We start from the raw sequence: 24,941 nt of genomic DNA, 5'->3' as shown, positions 1-24,941 counted from the left end.
CATTCTTTGAGGGAGAGAGGGAGGCAAGGGAAATAATAATGCTCTCTCACTCTCTAAATTCCTAACGCTGCCCATGCGAGTGCTCTAGCAGACGACCCGCCTCGGACCTCTCTCAGTCGCCAAAGGCAGTCAGCCATCAGATCTGTTCAGTCGCGGGAGGAAGGCCGTTGCCATAGAGCGATTCACAACAGACGCAACCAAGCACAAAAAAGGGGTCTTTGATAGGCTAAATGTGAGTATGATCTCATAATTTAAAAATGAACCTGTCAACGAGATATGTGTGTGATTTATACTTGCACGTTGTCGCTGGCTGTCAAACATCAGAAAGTAGGCTATAGCCTATGTAATATAATTGGCACTGACGCGAGGCGCGCGACTCACACAGGCAGGCACGCACAAACGCACAGACAAGCGAGTCAATTATCCACCGGCGAAGACATTGTAACGAAACTGGTAAGGAAACAGGATATGGTACAGAGGCGGTCAGGTAAGATACTTGAAAAAGCAAGTTGTGGGAGTGGTATAGTGTAGCTTTAACACACACTAGGCTCCAGATCAAATGACGAACGACTCACCTGTGGAACGGTTTCAGGTCCGAGCTTCACGAGTGAAGGTCCTTAGTGGAAAGACCTGGATGAGTCCTATTTTGACTAAACGACGCTTCTAATTCGTATTCAAAGTCGGACTAGGCTATTTTACATTTTTGCCAGTGGCTTTTGGCAGCATCTGGGAGCAGTAATACCACAGAACAGGTGAGTTGGTCTATTGTTAGAGCAACTGATATCTTGACTTGAGTCACTTGACCTAGTAGGGGGCCGTAAAAAAGATTTAGCTAACAACGAAGTTTATATGGTCCTTTTTAACATAGACATCATATTTCTCCTAATCCCCAGGCCTATAGTGTTTGTGACTTTTCATATTAGGCCTATGTCTAAAAAACCGTTGATGAAGAATTACTTCTGTAGCCTAGTAGGTTATCCCAGTCACTAACAATTGATATGGGTAGACTATAAGGATATGCCACAATAACAGTTTTAAGTATTTGAATTTTGCTTTGATTATGTTAGTTAATAGTTTACATGGGTAGATTAATTGCCGAAACCTGTTAGGTAATGACACTAACTTGTCTGGAACCGTGTCTGCAAGAGCTATAATGATAAGAGCGATTAATATTTAATGTCTTAACAAAGGCATCAAACCTCTAACACAGCCTTGGTGACTCTTCACATTATGTTTAAAAAAAGTTGATTAATTCTTTCAGTAGTCCACCCCAGTCACACAGTCACCGGGAAATATCACACATGTATTTGAATGACAAACATTTGATGTTTTGCTACAACGTCAGTTGTAGACCTAACTGTTTGGATTATGTCAGTTAATGGTCTACATGGGTATTTCCCGGAACACTACTTGTTTGGAACTGCCTGCAAGAGCCATAATGATAAGAAACCCTGGAATGCCAGTTTGTTTGCTGTGATGTTTAGTTTAACACATTGCCTAGGTCAGGTATTGGTCTATGCCAACTGTAAGAATTAAATACCAGAAGTATTGTAAGTAAGTTGATAATGCACTTTTCGGAGAAGTGACATGGTAGGGTGTGAGGTCATGCACTAGCCCATGTTACTCCTTCGGCCCTACCTGTTTGTCTCATGTTGTTTACATTCCTTTCTGGTTTGTTGCCTGTGACCCCAAAGTGAAAATGCGGGGGAGGAGGGAAGGACAATTCATGCCTCTGGTCTGGTCTAAATTTAAGCCTGCCCACAAGAAATTAGTTGTTTGCTTACTAGTGCTTACTTGGTGTCCAACACCCAGTTTCCAGCTTGCGCACAAACTCTTTGTTTACTTTTTTGTCTTGAATAACCAGTGTTTAATTCCCTTCTTTGAGAGTTGAATAAAACGTTTATGGCAAGGAATGTAAACCTTGTCCCTATGTGTTTTGAAAGGAAGATAGGCCTACTGAAGAGGGCAAAGTCAGTATTATGTAAATAAATGAATAGAGGGATGCCATATGGTTGATTGTGCAAAGTGAGATGCAAAGTGATATCCTGAACTTGTACCACAGGGAGGATTCTGAAGTGGTCTGATGACATTCCATCATGCACATGATCCTAATGGCACATGTATATTTTAGCATTTATCTGTGATCAGATCCACCTTGAAGATTGTCACATATACTTTTCTTTCGTTCTTTATCTATTCATTGCTTTTCTCTCTTTCTTCACTTTGATATTGTTTTCCTAGTGTCTACATAATCACATACACACCCAGCTCATGTCTACACCCCTCCCACACACACACACACACACACACACACACACACACACACACACACACACACACACACACACACACACACACAGGCACGCACACACGAATAGACATACAGGCTAAGGCATGCACTCCCAACATAAATCCCCCTCCCACACACACACACACGTACACACGTGTAGACCCACCCACTGACATGCATCTCATACGTCCCAGCCCCATACACGCGTACATGTATGCACACAGGAGAAAAATTCTATGTCCATGGAGGTGTTTACTCCCTCCTCTCTCTCACTCTGTGCATTCTCTGTGATGGAGACCATGTGTCTGCTGTCAGTGCAGGGCCTCTCTCTGGACGCTGGTGCCATCCGGAGCTGGAGGAACTCTCTGCCTTATCTGAGTTCTCCAATCCTAATGGGCCTCTCACAGGCGGCGTAACATATAGTGCTGGGTACAGCTGGGTGTGGGGTACTTACTACAGTGTACTCTGGTTTGGAGTGTGGTTCTTTATCTCATGCAGACATATGATTTCTTTCCTCTCCTCATTTCTTCGCTTTCTTTCACTGTCTATTTGTCTCCATTATGTATGTCTACAGGTACCTCTCCCCCTTTCTTTCTTGTATACAGTCATAGCTGAAGGCTATTCTTATGTCTGTTTTTTTTTTTTTCTGTGGAAGACCTGTGGATGAATTGTAACCTCTCTTCATTGTCACGGAACCCACCTGAATAGCAGCCATTTATTAAACAAAATCTGTCAAGCTGAACAAGGAAGCTTATACAGAGAATAATGAATGCCTCTGTAATCCAAAAGCATCCTGTGGCAGAGATAAGAACAGGTATTTTGTCTTTATCAGGAAACCCTGCAAGACCCTTCAAAAGAAATGGTGGCAATGACTTCGTGCCACTAGGGGGAGTGACCAGCATAACATCCAATGGGACCTGAGAACGATCCAACTCTGATGCACATGGTGACATTTCTCTGGAGTGATTGTTGATAACCAAAAGAGATTTTATCGCTTTCTGCAAGGGACTTTACTTCTTGAGAATGTCTTTGTTTGCACTGACACAAATACCTTGATGTAAGCTACTGTAGATGACCTTTAATGTAGGCTATCTGATGACACAGTTTCAGGTTCAGACTGACTTCCAATGGAGCACTGAGATAAATCTTTTGAAAATAAGTTTCCAAGTACACATTGATGCAAGGCTAGGCCTACCATCCACACACTGTGTAGTCATGTTGAACTGTTTCAGTGTAACATCCATAATTTAAGGTATAACTAACACGATAAAGCATGTGAGTACAGACAAAGATAAAGGTATATGATCATCATAAAAGTCGCCAAGACTAATTGTAATCCCAGTGCTAGCGTTACCATGATTTGGTTTTTAATTTTCTCCCAAAACCCCTGCCATTATCTCTTCACAGATGATCGCCACACCTCCCAGTATACCAGGGTCCCCCATGCCAGTGGGTCGCTGTGTGCCCTGCCCAGCTCCTCCACCCTGCTCTCCCTGCCCATCTCCTCCTCCTTCCGATGGTGGGGTGAAATTCAGGAGGCCCCCAACGTTGTCTCCAGGGCAGATGGACACCCTACGCAGACATAGTTGGCAACCTGGAGCTGTGTTGCTGGCCAATATGCCATGGGATCAGCGCAGGTAAATTAGACAGCAGGAGTTAGGAGTGGGACATCAAGGTGGAAATCAATGACCTGAGGACGGGAGGCTACTCAAACATTAGTTCTTGACTGATCTGGTCTGGCAAAAATATTTTTGATATTATTATTAATGTATTAAATTATTATTAAAGGAATGCCTAAGGAATATGTTGATTGGCTCACACACACACACACACACACATACACACACACACACACACACACACACACACACACACACACACACAAACACACAGAATAGACAGCTAGAGGACAGTGAGGGGCAGTTCACTGAATTTGACCAACAGTGTACTGTGTTAAGCTGATGATACATGGGGCAACTTTTTGAGCAATGTTGCTGGGCAATGTTCCTTGTTTTTGTGGTTCTGGCATGTTCCCATTGATATTGGGCAACAATATCTTTCCTGGTAAACTTTAATCATCAGTAGGCAAATGATCATCCAATCAGAATAAATGGAACCGGTTATGTGGTTGCCCAGCAACATTGCTCGAAAAGTTGCCTACGTATCAGAATCAGACCCTTAAGTTGTGCCTGGTAGTTGTCATTAACTACATTAAGTCATTGATCTAGTTCCCTCAGGGTGTTAAGCACTTTTTGAATGTAGGTTTCTGGCAAACTGTAGAGAGCTGTGTCACTAAATGCTAATTATGAAAGAGGAATAGTGATAACAAAGCTGAAACTGATGGCTCTATTTACTCAAAGGGATTAAGAGCGGTATTTGCAGCCTTGACAGTGAAATCCTGTTTGCGCCACAGTATTTTAAATTCAGTTTTATTTACATAGTGTCAAAGCAATTAAAATTGTCTCAAGGGGTTTTACATAGCTTAGATCTAACACTGAGGTTAAGTATTTAGCATTCACAACAGTTTGTCCTCAGTCTGGTAATAGCGATGCTAACACATAAGTTTAATGACACAGAGCTGTCTAAAAAGGTCTCCTTTTGACTCTTAGTAATATTTTAGCTCTAGTTCTTGTCATGGTCTCAGAGACAGAATTATGGAGTACATAATGTACGTGGTACATAGAAGGAGCTCATACCTTTCTCCTGGTGTGCGAGACCTGCTTTAGTCTCCTCTGTTTGATTCTCTTCAGATGTTTCCTTGCTTGTCACCAGGTTCCTGTCGCAGATATATACTGTACATATGCTTGCATCCTTCTGCTCTGCTGTGGGAGAATGGTGTTGAACTCACCAGCTTGCTCTCTCTCCCCCTGTGTCCCTCTCTCTTTCTCTGTCTCTCTGAGCATATTTTCATAGGGCTTTATCTGTGGTGTGCTCCCAGCAACAGTCCGAGCTCTTTATCACCAGAGCTGCCATGCCTTTGTTCTTATCAGTGCTGTTTTAGGTGGCCTGGGAAGACCTCTGTTTTCCCTGATTGTCTAATCACTTTTGTTCTCTCCCTATATCTGGCTCTCACCCTTTGACAGCCAGTATTGGCTGTGAAGAGTAGCATGCTTACAGGCCTCTTCTCTCTCTCTCTCTCTCTCTCTCTCTCTCTCTCTCTCTCTCTCTCTCTCTCTCTTCCTCTCTCTCTCTCTCTATCACCTAGAGTCATCACTACTTCCTGTATCACAGTTCCCCTCTCGGGTATGAGTGGGTCTCTTTTTCACTTTTTTGTTCTCTCTCTGAGTGGCAGACACTCGACTGAGTGAATTATGAGGGACTAAGACATGCTTGCTGACTGTAAGACATGCTTGCTGACGAGACAAGGAGAGACTGTGGCCTGGTGCAGAGAGCTTGGGTGAAGTACAGGTTTGAGAAATGTATGTTCAAGTTAAGTCTTTATCGTCGATTGCACATGCTCAAGTTCTAGTTTCGGTGTTGGATGTTCAGAAATGGAATCTACTGCTGGTTCATCATGTACTGTTCCGGCCGCTAAATGTTTACTTATGGCTTTATTGTTAAGTGTAACTATGGTCTTATTAATGTTGAATTTGTATCTGCTTATTATGTCAACTTTGTTGTTTGGATTGAGTTGAGTATAGGAAAACAAGATGAAGTAATAGAAGTATGACTTTAAGTATGGAAGAATGATATCAAAGTAAAATAGAGTTAAATACAGAGGAACACAGAGCATGAAAGACAGAGAAAAACGTGTGTGTATGTGTGTGTGTGTGTGTGTGTGTGTTAAACAATAAGAGAGAAAAGACATACTGAATCAAGGCCTCTGGCTTTTTCTGTGGTTTCCTTCGCGTGTCTATGTGTATTACTGAGAGATAGAGGGGGAGATGTGGGTGCCTATTGTGTACTCATCTCAGAGTCTACACACACTGTCATTGCAACATTGAGGCTCATTGTGACGGGTGGCTGTGTGCTACCATTGTACTGTCGTCTCTCTAGCCAATCCCATGTCCCAGCCGTCAGTCTATGTCGTCATTGTGCATCTCCCGAAGTGAATCTCTTTTGGGTTGTTAGTGCTCGACCAAAAGTGCAGCCTTGAATTATCACAATGGAACTGAATCTAAGATGTGTTGTTTTGTACGGAATACTGGTGGTTTTAGCTGTGATTGGAGGATATGCTCTGGGATTTTTCTTCATGTTTATCCTCGCTTTACTGCCATTTGTGACCATTGGGATGTTGGGGATTTTGGCTATAGCCATCACGCTGATTGTTGTGTTTGGAGTGGTCATACCTTTACGCAAGCGTCAAACAGTTGTTATCAGTGTAATCACTGCAGGTGAGTCAAGGACTATCTAGTAGGGTTAAGCCAGATCTTGTCAAACAGGTTCCAGGTTGGTAAGGCACAGATTTCTTTCCATACACGCTTGTTAATTTATTGTCAATTCTCTGTGAGTGCTCCACGGTTTAACTGTTCTTTTTTTTCCCCCTCTCTTTGCATCTTTTCTTCTGCAATCATGTCTTTTCATTCTGTCCATCTACTTGTCTTTCTCTCCTCCTCATCTCCTCCTCTTTCCTCCCTGTACTCTCCCATGGTGCAGCCTGAGTATGGAGAATCTGGACCCTGTGGACATGGAAAGGCTGTTGTTTGGGGCTCTGGGGGGGCGGGACCCCCGTCGGGCCCCCATCACCCACTACACCCAGGTCGAGTCCCTCTTGTCACTCACTGAGGAGGAGGCAGGCTCACAGCCACAGATCTTCCCTCTATTGGAGGTGAGATAAAGGTCAAAGGTTAAATGTGGTAGGGAGTAGGAGGTGTGCCCCCAATGAGTTTCCTGATAAGGAGAGAGTCATAGGTAGATAGCATAAAAGATTTGAATGGTGTAGTCCAGTCAAGTGTGAGCAATATTTGCATTCATATGGGTGTGAGCATTTCAGGTTGTGTATGTGCGTGCGTCAATTCAATTTGTGGTTACTGTTTGACACCTTCAGCAACTGATAGTGACACCTCAGGTGTTAAATTTAACTCTCACTCTGAACAGAAGTTGTTGCGGGTTGGGAGAGCGTGATAGATTGTAAGTAGCAGTTAATTTTACTGTGTCCATTCTTGCGATTGAGAGAGTATCCTATGGGTGTGATGATACTTGAGAGATTGTGAATATAGGATAATGATGGTTGGATCAAGTTAAGCTTATTGATTTTGTATTCAATCAAGATGATGCATCTCAGGTTTGTGTGTATGTGTGTGTTAAGACAAACATGGATAGGGTGTGTCTAGACAGAGATGCATTGATGAGTGTTTCAGGAGTGGGATCTCAGATTTTAGTACTTTTTAGGACTGTGTTTATACGTAACACGTATACGTAATTATACCGCTGTGTTGCATGTGTTTCAGGCTCTGATGTGTGTGTTTGTGAGTGTGTGTGTGTGAGAGAGAGAGTGTGTGTGTGCGTGTGTGTTTGTGTGTGTGTATGTGTGTGTGTGTGTGTGTGTGTGTGTGTGTGTGTGTGTGTGTGTGTGTGTGTGTGTGTGTGTGCATGTGTGTGTGTGTGTGTGTGTGTTGTAATTATTTCATAGGTGCTGTGTTGTGTGTGTTTCAGGAGCAGGCGTCTCAGATGCAGAGTTGCAGTGCATCGGCCCCTGCCCTCTGTGTGTCTCCCAGCAAGCAGATGCCTCCTCAATACCATGTGTCAGGTACCCATTACATGTTTATGTTGATGTTTATGTTTATGTTTATGGTATTTAGCATACTTACAAAGACACCAATAACCATTAATATTAAAATGAATAGTTTATGGTACAATCACTACATCCCACTAGCACTACCATAGCAGTCCAGAACATTACAGGCATAACAGTGATAACTCAAGGTGCATTCAGAGGCCAAATGCTCTATCACCGTCTTAACAAAACTGAAGAATAATTGGAATTTCCTGGTGATTCAGATCCGCTCCAACATTTAATGGGTTCCTCTTAGGCCCATGCTACACCCCTCCACCAAATGACATGGAAATCAATCGCCCCCCCTGTAATACTGCAGCCAAAAAGACTAACAGAGACAAAAGAAACAGCAATGAAGTCACAACCACTTTGCTGGTGTATGTGTTTTATGAATAATTGGTCAGACCAGACAGTCCAGGTGTGTGTGTGTGTGTGTGTGTGTGTGTGTGAGTGTTTTGTACAGCACACAACACAGAGTGTTCTCCTGTGTTCAGTATGTCTGTGTACGGGTTTACAGATGTAAGATCCTCCTTTTAGTATCACCACTCTATCCATCTTTCTCCATCTATCTCTATCTTTGTGCAGTCTCTTTTTTTAATCACATTAGTGGTTGGAAGCTGGAATTAAATGTGTCACAAGCTGATTTGTGGACCTTGTGAACACTAGGACATCAGGCTGTGAGGAATTTGGCTGATGTTTAGGATGTGTTGAGACAAACAACTCCATTTCATTCAAGTTAGCACTGCTTTTGTGCATGTGCTTGCTTCAGTGTCCTGTGTACAACGATGTTTGTTGTCATGGTGAAAGTGTCTATGTGGGTCTATGTGAAAAAGGTTGTTGCATGCAAATGTGCGCAAATTTAGATTAGATTAGATTAAACAATACAAATACAAATACAGAGACAACAAAATGCTGTTTGTGTCTAAGCAGAAGTGCAAAAAAGCAGTGTGTTTGTGTGTTTTTGTGTATTGGTTTGTGTCCAAGGTTTGTGCGCATCTTCATGCCACGAATCTGTGGTTTTTGTCAGTACAGTGTATGTCGGTCAGGGTGAATTAGGTATATATGCGTGCAAGGGTGTGTGCATATGTATGTCTGTCTGAGTGTGTGTGTGTGTGTGTGTGCATGTGTATATGTGTGTGTGTGTGTGTGTGTGTGTGTGTGTGTGTGTGTGTTTCAAGGTAGATGTAGTTCACAGCATGGGTTAGTGAGGTGTTTGTCAAAGCGGGCCACATTTCGGTGTGTGCCCGAGTGTGTAACACATCTGAGGATGTGTGCGAGAGTGTCTTGGCGTGCGGCTCTTGGTGTGTGCGCAGTTATGCGGAAGCGCTCTTCCTGTGTTTGTTCTCTCTGTGGCTGCGCCTGTCGTTAGTGCACAAAAGAACAGGGAAAAGGAGAGCTAGCCTGCGCTCTGGAGCTGTTTCTCTTATCTATCTGACTTTATTTTATTTTACCTTTTTTTCCATATTTATTCATACCATTTTCTTTCATTTCACAACGTTTGTACTCGTTGGAACTAATGATTCGGTGAGAAGAGAGTCTCTTTTGGCCTGGCCTGACTGAGTTTGAGCTATACAAACTGAGAGGATGCCTTGATAGCCTGTGTTGCCTGTGATAGCCTGTGGGAGAGATTTACGGGGCCTGATGTGAGTGAGTGTTCAGCTCTGCCTGTCCTGGAAGCCACAGCCTCAGTGTTGGTCTATCTGTTTTCCCCACAGGCTCCTCTCTCCGATCGGCGTTTGGAGGGTCTACACAGAGGTAGGTCACCACTTTTCTCTCCTTAAACCGTCCTTGCATGACAACTGCTAAGTAATATGCCACTGACTTTGCTATTAAGCACGGCAAGAGTCTAATGTTTTTATATATACTATAGATTATGTGTTGTTTTGGCAACTGTGGTGCAAATTAAGTTTTTGATTCTTGCACAAATACTGTCATTCAGCCGTATAACAAGGGGCTGGAAAATAATATAGGTCAGCTGGGTAATATATCAAGATGTATTTCAACTTGCTTTAGTTCATCAGCTGTTAATGTAGTAATTACAGTACATAGAACGGGAAGTAGTTTGAGAATGGGAGCATACATTTACATTGTATACATTTACCTGGCTGGCTAAGGTAAATGTGCTTGTCTGTATTTGTGCTTATGTACATTACGTATTTGTGTGTTTGTGTTTGTGTCCAGTGTGGATGCAGACAGTGAGCTGGGTTCTGTGTTGTGGGGGAGAGAGGGGAGAACGGAGGGCCAAGACGGGCTCAGGGAGGAGAGGGGGGACAAGACCGGGAGCCCCCTGGGCCGAACACTCAGCTTCCTGCGCAAGATGGCCGGGAATCGCAAGGTAAGCGCAGAATAGAGAGAAGGAGAGTGGAGAAGTGTGGAGTAGAAAAATGTGGTTGAGAGAGAGTGGAGAGAGGAGAAGTGTGGAGTGAATTTAAATGTGATTGAGAGCCAAGTGTGTGTGTGTGTGTGTGTGTGTGTGTGTGTTTGTGTGTGTGTGTGTGTGTATGTCTGTCTGTATGATTGTGAGAAAAGAATGTCAGAGTGAAACTGAGGATTCGAGTAAGTCTGAGATATGGGTGGGAGGTATGATCACTTCCTCTTCTGTGCTACCCATGGGTGTGTTGAACAGGAAGCAGTATCTTATGAGAAAATGTCTCTACATCAATTTTAACTCATCTTTTTATGGTCAGATGTTTGTCTTATCTGGTTCCGCATTTATATGCAGTGTCTTCATCACTGATCAGTTTATTGTAACATGTAGTAGTGTATGAAGATAGAAACGGATAATACAGATATCATCGCCATGGGTGATATGTGTGCTGTGTGTACACATATCGTCTTCTACAGGTTGTACTGGTCTCATATCTGACTGGTCTCTTTTTGATGAGTGTGTCATTTCACAAGTGAGATGTCTTTGGGTGGTGTTCACACATTTTTGTAACTCTGGGGTGGGTGTCTGGAGTGGGGTGAATAATAGCAAAGTTATATTTGACAACATAATTCAATTATTAAATTACTGCAGTGTAAACAGGTCTGATGGGCAATGGGCATTGTGAATTATTATGAGACCTACTGTTTTTTTGCACTCGTAATGGCACAGACTGGCCAGATGGGGGCAGCGGTGTATTGAGATGGGCTCCTGGCACTGTTACTGAACCACTTATCTGCTCAGCATAACAAGAGGCACAGCACTGTGCCCATTCACATCTGGACCCATTCTGCACACATTCCTAGTAAAAACAGCATTCAGACAAATGCCCCAAAGACAGGCCAGTTCCCTTTCCCATGATCCGTTATCAAGTAGCCCCATCGAATGACAAGATCAGCCACCCTCTGGGGTGGAGAGCAGTCTATTTCTCCATTTTGAGGGGAGTCTTGGCAAGCAGCAAGACCTGAGGGTGGAAAAGAGTGACCAGCTTCCCCTTGTCCTCAGCTAAAGGTCAAAGCTGTTAATTATTCCCTCTGAATTAAGGGATTTCTTTAATGCTATCTGTCTGATGAGGAAGGGGTGGCTGTGTCTTATCAGGGCCCTGCCAGATGGTAGCAGCTGCCCTTCTGAGGGCCAGAGCCTCTAAGGTCTCCTCTGTCGGCTCACTCAGTCGCCGTGTCGCTGAAGCGCAACAGTTTGTTTGTGCGGTGACATCATCACCCAGCGGCTTGGCCTGCAAAATTGCCCGCCCCATGTGTCTATTTTTGGGTGAATGACAGCATCCATCCGGTGCCTGTCTGTGTGTGTGTGTGTGTGTGTGTGTGTGTGTGTGTGTGTGTGTGTGTGTGGTGTCAGTGTTTGAGTGTTTGTTGTGTTTCCAGATGTATGCAAGGTGCATTGTCTGATGCATGTGCATTCAAGTTAATTTTTGTCTCTCTCTCTCTCTCTATCTCTCTCTCTCTCTCTCTCTTTGTGTGTGTTTGTGTGTGTGTGTTTCACATGATGTGTTCTTGCCACGTTTGCTCAGATCCACACCCTGTCTGTGGGTTTTGAGGTGCAATGGACCAAACTAAACAACTGTATTGAACTACTCTGCTATAGACGCCCCATTTTTCTCTGGAGTGTGTATGTTTTGGCATATGCTTGTGTGTTAGCTTAAGAGAACAAGCAAGAGAAGAGAGTTAAGTTAAGTGACTAGAAAAGGAAAGAATATATGAACAGACTGGCCTCCATGCAACAAACTAAAAAATCCTTCTTGCCAGAAAGCCACAGTCAGCTGAAAATAATGAAGTCACAGTCAAAAATAAATGTTGAGCGAAGGATGCTCATAGGGAAGCTACCCCGGGTCCGCATCTGAAGCACTCTGTTTGCAGAGCGTAAAAAATAGTTTTAGATTTTTTTGAACATATGCGCCACTGTTACGTCTGGTGTAGCCAGTTGCACTGATTACAGTGGCAGCTTATTGTTGCAAGAAGAAGCTCTGTGAACGGAGTGCTTCAGTTGCGGAACCGGTGTAGCTCTGTACCGGTGTAGCTCTGTACCGGTGTATGCTCTGTACCGGTGTAGCTCTGTACCAGTGTAGCTCTGTACCGGTGTAGCTCTGTACCGGTGTATGCTCTGTACCGGTGTAGCTCTGTACCGGTGTATCTCTGTACTGGTGTAGCTCTGTACCGGTGTATGCTCTGTACACTCTTAAAACAAATGTGTTGAAAACAACACAACTTGCGTTGTTTTTTTAACACACCTCTGTGTCCAGATATGGACAACACATTTGTTTTATGAGTGTAGTCTTTGCTTTTGATGTAGTATAGACAAAGTTTTCTCAAGTAATGTTGTGTACAGAGATGTATGATTTACTGTCAGCGGTATCTGTGGACATCTGTGTTGTGCAAAAGAAGATAGATTGTATATGTCTTTTGTGTGTGCATGCGAGAGAGAGAGAGAGAGAGAGAGAGAGAGAGAGAGAGACAGAGAAAGAGCATGTTCTCTTGTCTGGTGTGTGAACGCTACATTATTTGGTTTGTTCCACCCAATCCACCCAAAGCTAAAAGCTTCTGGTCGAAGTTTAGTTCCCGTAGACCTCCATCCTAGCCTACTCCACCCCCAGCCTTTCCCGCCCCGCTCCTCCCAGCTCCTCCTCCTCCTTCCCCACCCCAGCACTCCTCCCTGGCCCAGCTGGATAGTTTCTCCGACTGATGGCAGGATTGCATCAGCGGGGCCTCCCGCTCCCTCCACCTCTCTCTCTCTCTCTCACCCCTCCCCGGTTTTCCACCCAGAAGCCATCTGGAGGTAGACTGAAGTATGCTCTTACCCTACAGTGCCCGGGACAAACAGAGGCAGCTACTAACAGCAGTGGATATGAAAACTCATAAATGTCTGCCTCCCAATAGGATGCCTGTCTAATGTTAACTTAGCAAATTAACAGAGGGGGGGGGGGGGCACCTTTAACAAAAAACTGTTAAAGGTGCCTTTAAAGTGAACCTCTTGTGTCGCCCTCTTGTGTTCTTTCTCTCTCTATCTCTCTCTCTCCCCCCTCTCTCTCTCCCTCTTTCTATCTCTCTTTCCCTCTCTCTTTCTCTGCTCTCCTGCTTATCTCATTACTAACATACCAGAGCGGCAGTCTATGTGATGGTAATAGTTTGTGACATCTACCACCACTGCCCCTCATCACAGCTGGTACCAGTTCATCAAAATGGCTTGTCGTTTCACTTCTGCCTCTCGTCCATAAAGAACTATTCCTTTCATTTATTCGCTTGTCCTCTCTCTGTCTCTACTTCTCTGCCTGTTCTTGTTCTCTCTTTTCTTTGCTTGTCATTGTGTGTGGGTCTCTCTCACTGATACACAGATACGCACACACACACACACACACACACACACACACACACACACACACACACACACACACACATTTCAGTGTCAGACACTGTTTCCCTCACAATGGCCCCTCACAAAAGTAGCTTCACTGTATTGGGATCGCACTGCTTGGTGACAGCGCTGAATAGCTGGCCTGTGCCTCACTTAACACCTGTGCATTATCTAATATCACCCCATTCCACTGACCAGACGCCGTGCACATTAGAACTAACAACGGCTTTTACACGCCCAACACATTCTGCTCAGGCTGCTTTCACAGTTCATGAACCCACGGGGACCATTTTCACACCTCTGATGCATTTGAATAAAATCTGCACACCATTCAAACTCACTGCACCCCCCCCCCCCCACACACACACACACACACACACACACAAACTTGAATTAACAGTTACAGCTTTGTAGTTGCCCCTTAGCAACGGTTCTGTCTGCCTCATAAATGTCTGTGTTGTGAAAACACTTAAAAGCCAGGCATGTAAATGGGCTGTGAGCATAAATGGCTGTCTTTTGTGGAAGCCATCTTCACATTAGCAATACAGTGCCTCTGTCATTATGAAATGATATGTGCCAATACACAGTATATCACTGTCCCTCATAGTGAGATGCTTTTGGAAAAGACTCACCAAATCCTCTGGTCTAGATCAATGTGTCCATCATTTGACACCTTTCATGTTTTCTAGAATTTTTTAAATTTTTTTATAAGAAGCAATGATGTTCTTACAGCAGACTTGCTGCTGTCTCCTTTTGGCCAGGAGTGTGTGTTTATTTACTAACATTTGCAGTGTTTCAGTTTTCACCCTCACTAGAATAGAGTTCTCCATGTTGACAACTTCCAGGTTCCTCGACATGACCTGAATGCCATGCCCTTAGTCCTCAACTGTTGTCAGGAACCTCTTGAAGGGAGGAATGGTGCCCTTGACCTTGGACAGGGTCTGCTAGACAATGTGAATGGAAAAGGGGTGGCAGAGGCTCTGCCTTTGCAGGGCCTCAGATATCAGTAAGGGAGTACTCAGGCCCACACACTTAGCCTCTCCACACCTGCATCTGTTTTTATCTGCATCTGTGTGTGTGTGTGTGTGTGTGTGTGTGTGTGTGTGTGTGTGTGTGTGTTTACATGATGTGCAGAAGAAAGGGGCCAGCTGCACAGTAACTCATTAGTGAAGTGTGTGGGTGAGTCTGAGGGGGTTGCGTGTGATTGTTTTTGTGGGTGTATTTCTACAAAATGGCTGCTCAGGCACATGGCACCACATGGGAATCTTTATTTCTCCCACTGTAGAAATACAGCGTATGAGAATTGTGTTGAAGTGTGCCGTTGTGTACACACACATCAGCCATAGAGATCCAATTTGTAATTTCCAGCGAACCAGGGAAGATTACCCATTGATACTTTATTTATTTTGATACATGTTGTGCTTTTTTTAGTTGTGAAATAAGCACATGAAGTCACAGTGAAATTAGCATTTTAGCAGACTGTAATAGAAAAACAATTATGAACTTCTGTATTGTATGAAATTGGCAAAAACAAGCCATTTAGATCAATAAAGTGTACTGAAACCGCACCTCCAGTAAGTGTGTAGATATATAGAGATATCACATTGCTTTTTAGGGTCAAAGTGTTTGCTGTAGCTGTCTCCAGTAGGGTGGGAAACTGAGGGAATGGACGACACAGCAGGAAATAATTTTACAGCTGCCGTAGGGGGCAAACACCAGAGAGCAACACTAACATCCACTCACGGGACGTGAGTGCAAAACAACGAGCACAGTTCACCAGTCATTATTATGTATGGATATAACCAAGCCAGAGGTTAATTTGGGGTACGGTGCTAGCAACCTTACATTTAGCAAACAAATTGAGACGGTAGGCTGAAGGTATTTAAATTCCAAGGGCAGCAATTGCTGTACTCCATGGTAAATGATGGATGGATGTGAATAATGGGTGGTTGACAGAACAAGGAGTCTCGCAGCCTCGCGATGTAACAAATTGCTTTACTGCACTACACACATACACACCAGGCACCGGCTAGAACAAGGTAGCGATGGAGTTTCTCAGACATTTGTCATGGCAAAGCCAGCGAAAAGAAACAGAAAGCGAGTAAACTGTTGTCGGAAGAAACAGGGAAAGAGGAAACGGCAGACCGACGATTGAGGAGTGTCGTAAAATATATACTCTGAAGCTGTAGGGGGAGCTCTGCAGAGAAACCTGCAAGCAAAAAGTGAGGAAACAGTGAAGAAATTGCCATGTATGTGGTGGTTCAGTATGACGTGGAGCAGAGCTGTTATGGTGGATGTAAAATGGAGTGCAAACAGAGACTGCTTTTACTTATTTTTTATACGTACCATGTTACCTTCTGAAAGACAGAGAGGACACACTGATTCACACATACAGTACACACCGAGTTTAAGACAGAGCTCCGAATCACCATCACACACACGCACACACACACACTAACAAACACATGCACACACTAACAAACACATGCATACAACAACACACACACCACACACACACACACACACACAAAGAGACATGGCAGTTCATACAAGTTTGTAAAGACGCACACAGAAATACAGTCGCCATATGAGCCAGCACACAAACACACACACACACACACACAGTGATGCATTTTGACAACCATATATTTGTAGAAGTGTGCCTGTGCTATGTGTATTCAGAATGAATATTTATATTAGCAGAAAACAGAGTTTCAATAATCACTGAGCATTGAGCAACTAAGGGGAGAGCATGTAAGACTTGAAGTGAACAGGGACTTGCAGATGTAAGGGATGGTGGAAAATGGAGAATAAATGTGATTTGTGTTCTTCAGATAGTAAGCTAAGCAACATGCAGCACTTTTTGCGGTGGTCATGTAGCCTACCGCTATGCTGTGCATCTGTCTTTTTTTTCATGATTCCACAAAGACCTTCATACCTTTTGGTATGGATCATACCATTCATTCTCTTACTACAGCATATTTTTTTCATGTTATGTCCTGGTTTGGCCCAGTGGGCCACAGCAAATGTGATAAGAATAGGTTAATTACATCGTCCTATTTTCATTTCCTACAATTATATTTTCATTCCATCCATATAAATTACGGTGAGGTCAGTATAAGGCTGAATTCCACATCACATTATCATATAATCATATAGCTGACTGTAGGATCATAAATCATGATCCCACAGTCAGCTCGAATCCCCCTTGCCGAAAGACTTGGTATGTGTGCGCCTCTCTAAGAAGGGTCTGTATGCGGTGCTGAGGAAATGGGTGTTCCTCCTTCTCTCCAGTCGTGGACGTGGAACACACTGCAGCCTGTATAACTGTAGGTGGGGTTATGAAAACGAGGCGATGGGAATTAAATATGATTGGACATAAGATTAGTAGACAGCAGCCCACTGGGCGGACAACAATGAGAGATACTTGAACGCTATTGGTCAAGTCTGAAAGAAGGTTAGTATTACACTGACGAAAAAGGTCCCTAGGGGTGCGGCCTAACATCAAGCGGCACTGGAGAATAACTATCTACTTAGAGTTTCCTGTTTGAAAAAGTCAAGCGATTCCTGTAGCGGCAAATGGATCAGTGACAATAAAGGGGGAAAAGTTGACTGATTCATGATTTTTAATTTTAAATTGTTACCAAGGACGGGTGTTGATTTTCGAACTTTTCATGTGATAGAAAATATACCTACGTGGAAAGGCAGAGTTTTTTCTAAGGATTACCATCTGGATCACTTTTTATTGATCCAGTTTTCGGAATGTCCCGTGTTACGGACCCTCTACCAAAAACGCGACAAGAGAGAATGAAAGAAATAAATCTGCGGGTAAGTCCAGCTATAAAGTCTTTTTTTTTTTTAAAATAAGAAGTAGCCTACGTCTAGCCTAAATAGTCTTAATAAAGTTCAATTTATGTGATGTTTGTTTATCATCCCTCTTATGTTAAATAAACAAACATTAGCCTACATCTTTACTTTAGGGGTTTTCACTTAAAAGAGAATAGCCTAACAGTAAATGTTAAGGTGAGGGATGTCCTCCACACCCGTAAAATAATCTTTGTGAGTAGACGATCGGTCGCTGTTTGCCTATGTGTGGGCTACCACCGTTACCTCCTGTCCCTCTTTGACTTTGTTAGTCACTATAACTCCAGCACCATACGGTTTGGAACATCTGTTGTTTTTTGTATATATTAGAATAGTTGCTCCCCTATATTCACTGGTACAACCCTCATTACATATGCCATAGTGGATTACAGTATAGCGACTGAACAGCGTGGCGTGGAAAAGGGGGAGGGGGAGAGGGGGTCTTCTCATTGTGTGTCACAGTAGCTGCAGAAACCGCTCTCTGAAGCCGACCACGTTGTCCAGGGGATTTGAAGGAAATTGGTAGGGGGAAGGAGTTGTAGCCTATGTCCTCTTTGTACAACAAGGCTTTTAGAAAGGTCAGATGCTTACGTTTGTGATATAATTTGCATTTCTTAGGCTATACCATTCATTTGATTAAGCTTTCTTTGGCTGTTTCATATTCCATGCTCGAACCGGCATTCGTTGTAAAGTAAGCTACAATGTTGCATGTTGCAATGTTTCAGTTTTTACATTGTTTTCATTCTCAGAAACTTTATCGCAAACGCAGTGGTCGATTCTACTCTCATTTGTTAGGGTAATTTACCGTGTGCGAGAGCTTGCACGAGTAGATGCGAGTAGGGTTTTGTGTGGACTGGTTTGGCAGGTGCACAAAGATTCTATTTAATTATGGCCATAGGCCTATGCATCTCTGCTTCATAGCGACGACTTGTGAGTTGTCTAACGTCGTTTCCCTGGCTACGTTATTTCTTTGTGTTGCAGGCTACATTTGGATTTGTTCAACAAATATTTGGGGCATTGTGATTGTGACTTAAACCTTGTGTGTACTCTGATAGTGTATCAAGATATGTTTGTGTGTTTTCTGTGTGGGGAAGTTATGTTTTTGGTAGGAGCTGTACGGAGGAAGTGTAGGTGATAGTCTCTATGGTAACACAACAGACCATAATCAGAGTTTGCATTACACCATCGGACTGTTGTTTTGATATGGGAATAGCTTAGCCTAAGCCTATTTGGCTTTGGTGCTAGTTCACTAATTAATCAGATGCGTCAAATGTGATATAGGCTACATTTTCTCTCATAGTGGAGTGGTCGAAGGCCTAGGCATATGCATTTGTAAGGGAGAGGGAGAGCTTGATATGAGCCGATCTTGCTTGCTGCTGATAAATTTAAATGTGGTTGCTGGAAGATCATCCAAATTCACCGTTTTCTACACTGTGAGGATGAACTTGACTGTTTGAGGGCAGTGTGTGTGTAAGTATTAGTATATATGACTGGACCATTGGTCACTCAGGGGGGGGGAGTTGACCGAGCCAGAGGAAGTGCTGTGGGTAATGTGAAGTGACTAAGAGGCTGTCTGGGATCCACTAGTGTTTTGTTTTACAAAGCTAATGGCACATTCCTGGGCAGTGAACCCCAGAACATGCAGAACCAATGCAGAGCTGTACAAAACTCTCTCTCTCTCTCTCTCTCTCTCTCTCTCTCTCTCTCTCTCTCTCTCTCACACACACACACACACACACACACACACACACACACACACACACACACACACACACTCACACACCTACAGACAAACAGACAGACAGACAGACGTGAATGAACATGCTATACACATGCATAATATAATCTTATATGGGATACCAACATATATGGGTTATCTATGTAGGTGAAAGAGTGTAATGCCATGTATTCTCTTTTACATGGCATGTAGCACACACCCAGAGTTCTAGATGAAGCATTCATTGACAAGGCTGATTTGTCATGTCTCTAATGAACGTATAAGGAGCACATTACTGATACAGCTAAATTGGGGCATTTGGTCTAAACTTCCTGGTTTTCAAGAATTGCTCTTAACTTGAATGTACTCTTAGCTCTACTTTTCACGATTCTGTGTGTGTGTGTGTGTGTGGACTGTGGAATATAGATGTAGATGGTGTTAGAACAGTCAGGATCAGCAGAACATAAAATTGCAGAATCAGCTCTCCGTACCATTCCGCCATTTTATTTTCATGCATCCCTTGTTTTATCCGTGTGTCATGGGTGCAATTTAATGCAGGATATTTCTGTCTTTGCTTATGCCAGTCAGTACTGACACACGTATGTTATAGGCATGTAGTGATTAGCTAATTACCAGAGTAGAACAAATATATAATTCTGTGGAAATGTGAAGTATATCGGATTACCCAGTATATCACCCAGCAATCTGTAGACAGCTTTTCTGAATAAGCGGTAATTGATAAGCAGCTAGGAATTTCTATATCAGTGCATGACTTGTTGTAAGCCACATACACAGTTAATGAGAGACTGTTAACTGACTTGTAACCTCAAACACTGAACAAAACCGCCATCCTGTTTTGTGCCCATTTGCCACAATGAGTTAAGCCACACATGGTCTCCTCAATGGCATAGAGAGCCTTCATTCTTCAGTCATCCTCCCTCGTCCCAGACAAGGAGGCCATCCCATTCTTTTTTGTGCGTTTGGGGTTTTCTTGGGCAGGCACTATTTAGCCTACCTAAGGGCACAGTGTACAATAGGTCCTCCACAGGCACAGTGGGATGGACAGAGAGAGGATTGTGTACAGGGCCTGAGGGGCCAGGCATGGGACTGGAGATGCAGGATCCGTCCGAGAGCACCATCGAACAGGCCCCTCTTTATGCCCTTTCTGAAGGTCTCTCACTTTCTCTGTCTTTCTGTCCTTCTCTCTCTTTCTCTCTCTCTCTTTCTCTTTCTCCCTCCATCCCCTTCTCTCTCTCCCTCTCTCTGTTGCCTCCTTTCTCGATTACTGGTGCTTTCAAAGAAAAGAGCATCCTTCAGCTCTAGCATTCAGCTATAGTTTATCCATCATGTTTTATTTTGTAGTGGCGTTATCTGTAAGTCACTGTCTTAAAATAGTGTTTGTGAAGAGTGTGTCACTATTTTAACCTTTTGACACACATGTATGTTGACGTAATATTATGTCTGTGCAGTGTCATTTGAGTAGGTGTCTGAGGAGTCTGCTTTGACTCAGACACTTTCAGTGGTTACATTTCTGGCTTTAAGAATAGGGACGTACTTTTTGCCAGTCGAGTCAAAATACCCCTATGTGTGTGTGTGTGTGTGTGTGTGTGTGTGTGTGTTTGTGTGTTTGTGTGTTTGTGTTTATGTGTCGAGGAGCATTGATGCGCATGTGGGTGAATAAGACAGACAGAATCCACTGTGTACATGTGTCAGTGTGCATGTGTGTCTTGTCTGTGTGTGTCTGTGAGTGAGTGTGTGCGTGTTTAATCAGCCTTTTGTGTTTCCATTATGTGCTTGGATGGCTGGAACCATCCAGAACAATGGCACAAAGTCTGAGTGCTGCCTGCGCGCACCATTAACACGTGCTAGACACGGACCTCTGGCGACGTGTTCCTCTGCCAGACATACGGGTGCAAAGCGCTTCATGGGGACCACAGTCCCCAAAACACAAGCAGCTCAACGCAGCAGCCATAAATACCAAAGGAGACAAAACACAGCAACAGGCATTTCATCCACGTAAGGCTCGCACTAGTGGTCTATTTGACTGCCGCAGCTGCCCCATGCACTTTGACCTGTACAAACAAATGCAGTGTCACACACAGCCATGAACTGGGGGCGGAGGGAGGTGGGACAAGTGGTCCCCAGCTGACTTGCAGGTGTTCTCTTAGATGTAGAACACGGAATGTGGAACCCTTGGCAACGTGTGAGCTTGGTAACAATGTTGTAAGCGCAACAGAACGGAATACTGTTAATTCTTTGTCTCAGAGACAGAAATGGTCAGAAGTAGCCAAGTGCCCAAATATGGGTCTGTAGCCCTATCTCTCTCCACTAGCTGGCACTATTTTGGTTGGCACAGTAGTGTGCTGTGTTATGTTAAAAGAAGGGGGAAAGGGTTCACACAAGAACTACCTTACTTACTACATACCATTTATATGTAACAGTATAACATTGTTATAAGTTCATTTAAGTTTATTTTTGTCTGTAAGGTATGAAATATCTTTAGTTTCCACTGACATAGCTATAGGTAATTGTGACATATAGCTTTTAAGACAAAGTTAATGAATCTTCGCTGCCCTTTGTATTGATAGATAAGTAAAGTAAGAGCCAGTTACTTTCTGAGAGTTATCATGAGTCCAGTAACCACCATTAGTTCAGTTCTTTGTGTACAATAACTAGTGTATTGGTAACCAAGGCAGGTATTTTTGGTGCATCCGATGTAAGGGTTTCAGTGAGGGTTCTTGTTCCTTTACCTCACTGATGCTGAATCATTTCAGTTTTCTCACCCTCTCTCACACTTCATTCCTCTGTTCCTTTTCTTGCTGCTCTCTCTCTCTCTCTCTTTCTCTCTCTTTCTCTTTCTTTCCTCTCATCCTGTTTGTTCTCTCTGTCTCAAATGTTTCTCTCACTAAACAATAAAAAGTCCCTGGTGAGCCTTTTTCAGTGCTGTAACCTGAGAGTCGTGAAAGGAGGTCAGGAGAAAGGTGTGTATGAGCCAGAGACACACAGACAGTAGGAGGGGGGTGGGGATGGGGGGGGTCAGGTTGCGGTGGGGGCCATGGAGAACACCTCACCCATGGGCCCCTCTAGGAACGGATAAAAGGTCTGACTGACAGACCGAGAAGACAGGCCGGATTAATCCCACACAGCATGCTAGAAAGCCAGACTGAGAGTCATCCAGACTCACACGCACACACACACACACACACACACACACACACACACACACACACACACACTCACACACACACACACACACACACACACACACACACACACACACACACACACACACACACACACACACACACACAGTCTCAGTCTCAGACACACACTGAAACACAGACAGTCTCACTCACACACACACACACACACACACAAACAAACGCTAAAGCTCCCCGTAAAGGATCCCTGCTGGTCAGCACCACAGGGACGGCATAACAGGGCACAAACCAGCAGTGCTTATATGTGAGTTAGCCCCTCCATGCACCTGTGCAAACAACTATGCCGTTAAACAGCTTTGAGAAGCATTATCAGTGATGGACGAGGTGGAGGGGCACAGCAGCTGAACAGACTGAATGGAAGGGTGGGGGGAGAAGGGGCGATAATAGAGAGCGTGAAGGTGAACGGAAATTAAGAGGTGACAGTGATGAAATGGGGCAATCATGGATGTGTGTACCCCTACTGTAATGTATCAGTCTTTCAGAAATGACACCTAATGTATGAGTATATGAATGCAGTCAGTGAAAACCAACACTCAAATCTTATAACTGATGACATCTTGTTGGTTTGTTTGATAAACAGTGTATCCTTAGGTATGAAGTCCACGATGTACTATTTCTTGTACACTATTTCTCAATATTATCAAATGACATGTTGAAAAATGTTTCTTTGACTGCTACGTTTCCCATCCAAACATTAATGACTTTCACAGACCTCATTCCTGGGCTGCCTGGGCTGGAGGTCTGTTAAGGTCATTTAGTCTGAAGTGGCACGTATATATTACAGTATATATGCTGACAGGAAGAGGATGTGACATCCTCTTTTATTTCTGTTCTGCAATCACCTCTTCTTCTGTGGTGAAGACTGTTTTAGCTTTAACCTAGCAACACATACCACTATCTCCATCAGTGGTTTGCTAAGCCTGCTTTTTTGTCATGGAGATGGTCACTGTTTTACCACAAGAAGTGTGTGTGTGTGTGTGTGTGTGTGTATGTGGGGTGGGGGGGTGGGGGGGTATGCATCAGGACAGTAGGCCCTCAGTGAGCAGAGGACGTTTCTGCCAGTGTTAGATCTGTGTCAGCAAGAAATCCCTCAGCTCTGCCTCTGAAGGCCAAGTGCTGATACAAACACCGGACGGTGGTGGAGGCAGAATGTGAGCGTCTAATTGTGGTACAAATTGGCATGCTTGGGCTTGGTATTATTTATTTATTAATCAATTTGTTACACATGGGTGTCCTTGGGGAGAGGCAGCATATGCTGGATGTATTTATGTGTGGGTGGATAAGTCTGTGCTAAAAGCCACCCACCCACCCATTTTCTCAGTTTGTGCTTTTGCTCATTCGTGCATGTTTCTTGGTGAGACATCCCCATCTTTTTGGCTATGCTTGTGTGTTCACATGTGCGCTTGCCTGTGTGATTTGGGTGCTAAATACCCAAATATGTCATGCTTTTTGGCATCCTTTCTGGCGTATTGATTAGTACAGTGTGTGAATGTCTGTGTGTGTGTGTGTGTAAGCCAGGTCTGGGCATAAATAAAATAGCGATTTCTCAGATTAATCTCATTGATGATAAATCCATGATAATTTTTTTCATTAACAAATTTCAAAATACTGCTTTGAAATAAAGTACCTTTGGTACAGTAAGCATCTGATGATGATTTGTTTAAAGGATACAGTATTCAAAATGATTATGAATATAACTATAATAACGGAATTTCTATTTTGTATATATTTTAAACAACCTGATATACCTAATTTCATTATGATGTTTTTGGTCAGTCAGGGGTCAGAATATCGGTAGAGTTTTGATTAATTGGCCAGCCCTAGTCTAAGCGTATGTGTACTGTATTTGTGTGTGTGTGTGGGTTGTGTGTTTGTGTGAGAGGGGGTTTCTCTCTGGCACGCTGTATTTCCGTGGGAGTGCTAACGAGTGGCACATTGTCAGCTAGTGCTGGCGGCCCGTCTGTTGGGGAAGCCTCCGCCACTCAAGGTCAAAGGTCGCTGAACTTCACGTCGCCCCCACCATCTGTCCCAGACTGCACGCTTGCAGCCCCACATTCACACATACATGTGTGTGGGAGTGCTCCATAAATGTACACATGACCACACAAACACGATGATGCGATTCACACACACACACACACACTGTCACTCATACATAAATTTACACAAAGACAAACATACACACACACACACACACACACACACACACACACACACCCCACCTTCAGAAAGCTAAGGAGCATAAACTGACACACATTCAAGTTGGGTGCCAAGGCATTTTCAAAACCTCTTTCTGTTGCTTTACCTACTGTTTAAATATTCTGAATAACATTTTACTGCCA

At 43.6% G+C, this 24,941-nt stretch overlaps 1 protein-coding gene across 11 annotated transcripts in view; it reads left to right on the top strand.

Annotated features, from left to right (window-relative positions):
• The first annotated feature begins 87 nt into the window (after positions 1 to 87).
• arhgef2 (rho/rac guanine nucleotide exchange factor (GEF) 2) overlaps positions 88 to 24,941 on the top strand; it is a 54,264-nt gene continuing 29,410 nt past the window's right edge. For 2 of the 11 annotated variants that reach the window (XM_042105744.1, XM_042105737.1), the window contains exons 1-7: positions 549 to 752; positions 3,123 to 3,236; positions 3,698 to 3,927; positions 6,887 to 7,058; positions 7,892 to 7,979; positions 9,722 to 9,761; positions 10,188 to 10,341. In XM_042105744.1, coding sequence (XP_041961678.1) covers positions 3,201 to 3,236; positions 3,698 to 3,927; positions 6,887 to 7,058; positions 7,892 to 7,979; positions 9,722 to 9,761; positions 10,188 to 10,341 — 720 coding nt within the window. In that variant the 5' untranslated portion in view covers positions 549 to 752; positions 3,123 to 3,200. Of the gene's footprint in view, positions 233 to 548; positions 753 to 3,122; positions 3,237 to 3,278; positions 3,348 to 3,697; positions 3,928 to 5,483; positions 5,710 to 6,886; positions 7,059 to 7,885; positions 7,980 to 9,360; positions 9,531 to 9,721; positions 9,762 to 10,187; positions 10,342 to 17,332; positions 17,626 to 18,174; positions 18,240 to 24,941 lie in introns of those variants that run through there. The other 9 variants (XM_042105736.1, XM_042105734.1, XM_042105735.1 and 6 more) reach the window with 8 other exon arrangements.

This window comes from Alosa sapidissima, chromosome 10 (genome assembly GCF_018492685.1).
Source record: "Alosa sapidissima isolate fAloSap1 chromosome 10, fAloSap1.pri, whole genome shotgun sequence".
NCBI classification, from domain to species: Eukaryota; Metazoa; Chordata; class Actinopteri; order Clupeiformes; family Clupeidae; genus Alosa; species Alosa sapidissima.
Note: the sequence above shows the minus strand (reverse complement) of the source record. Positions and strands in the feature narration are given on the sequence as shown.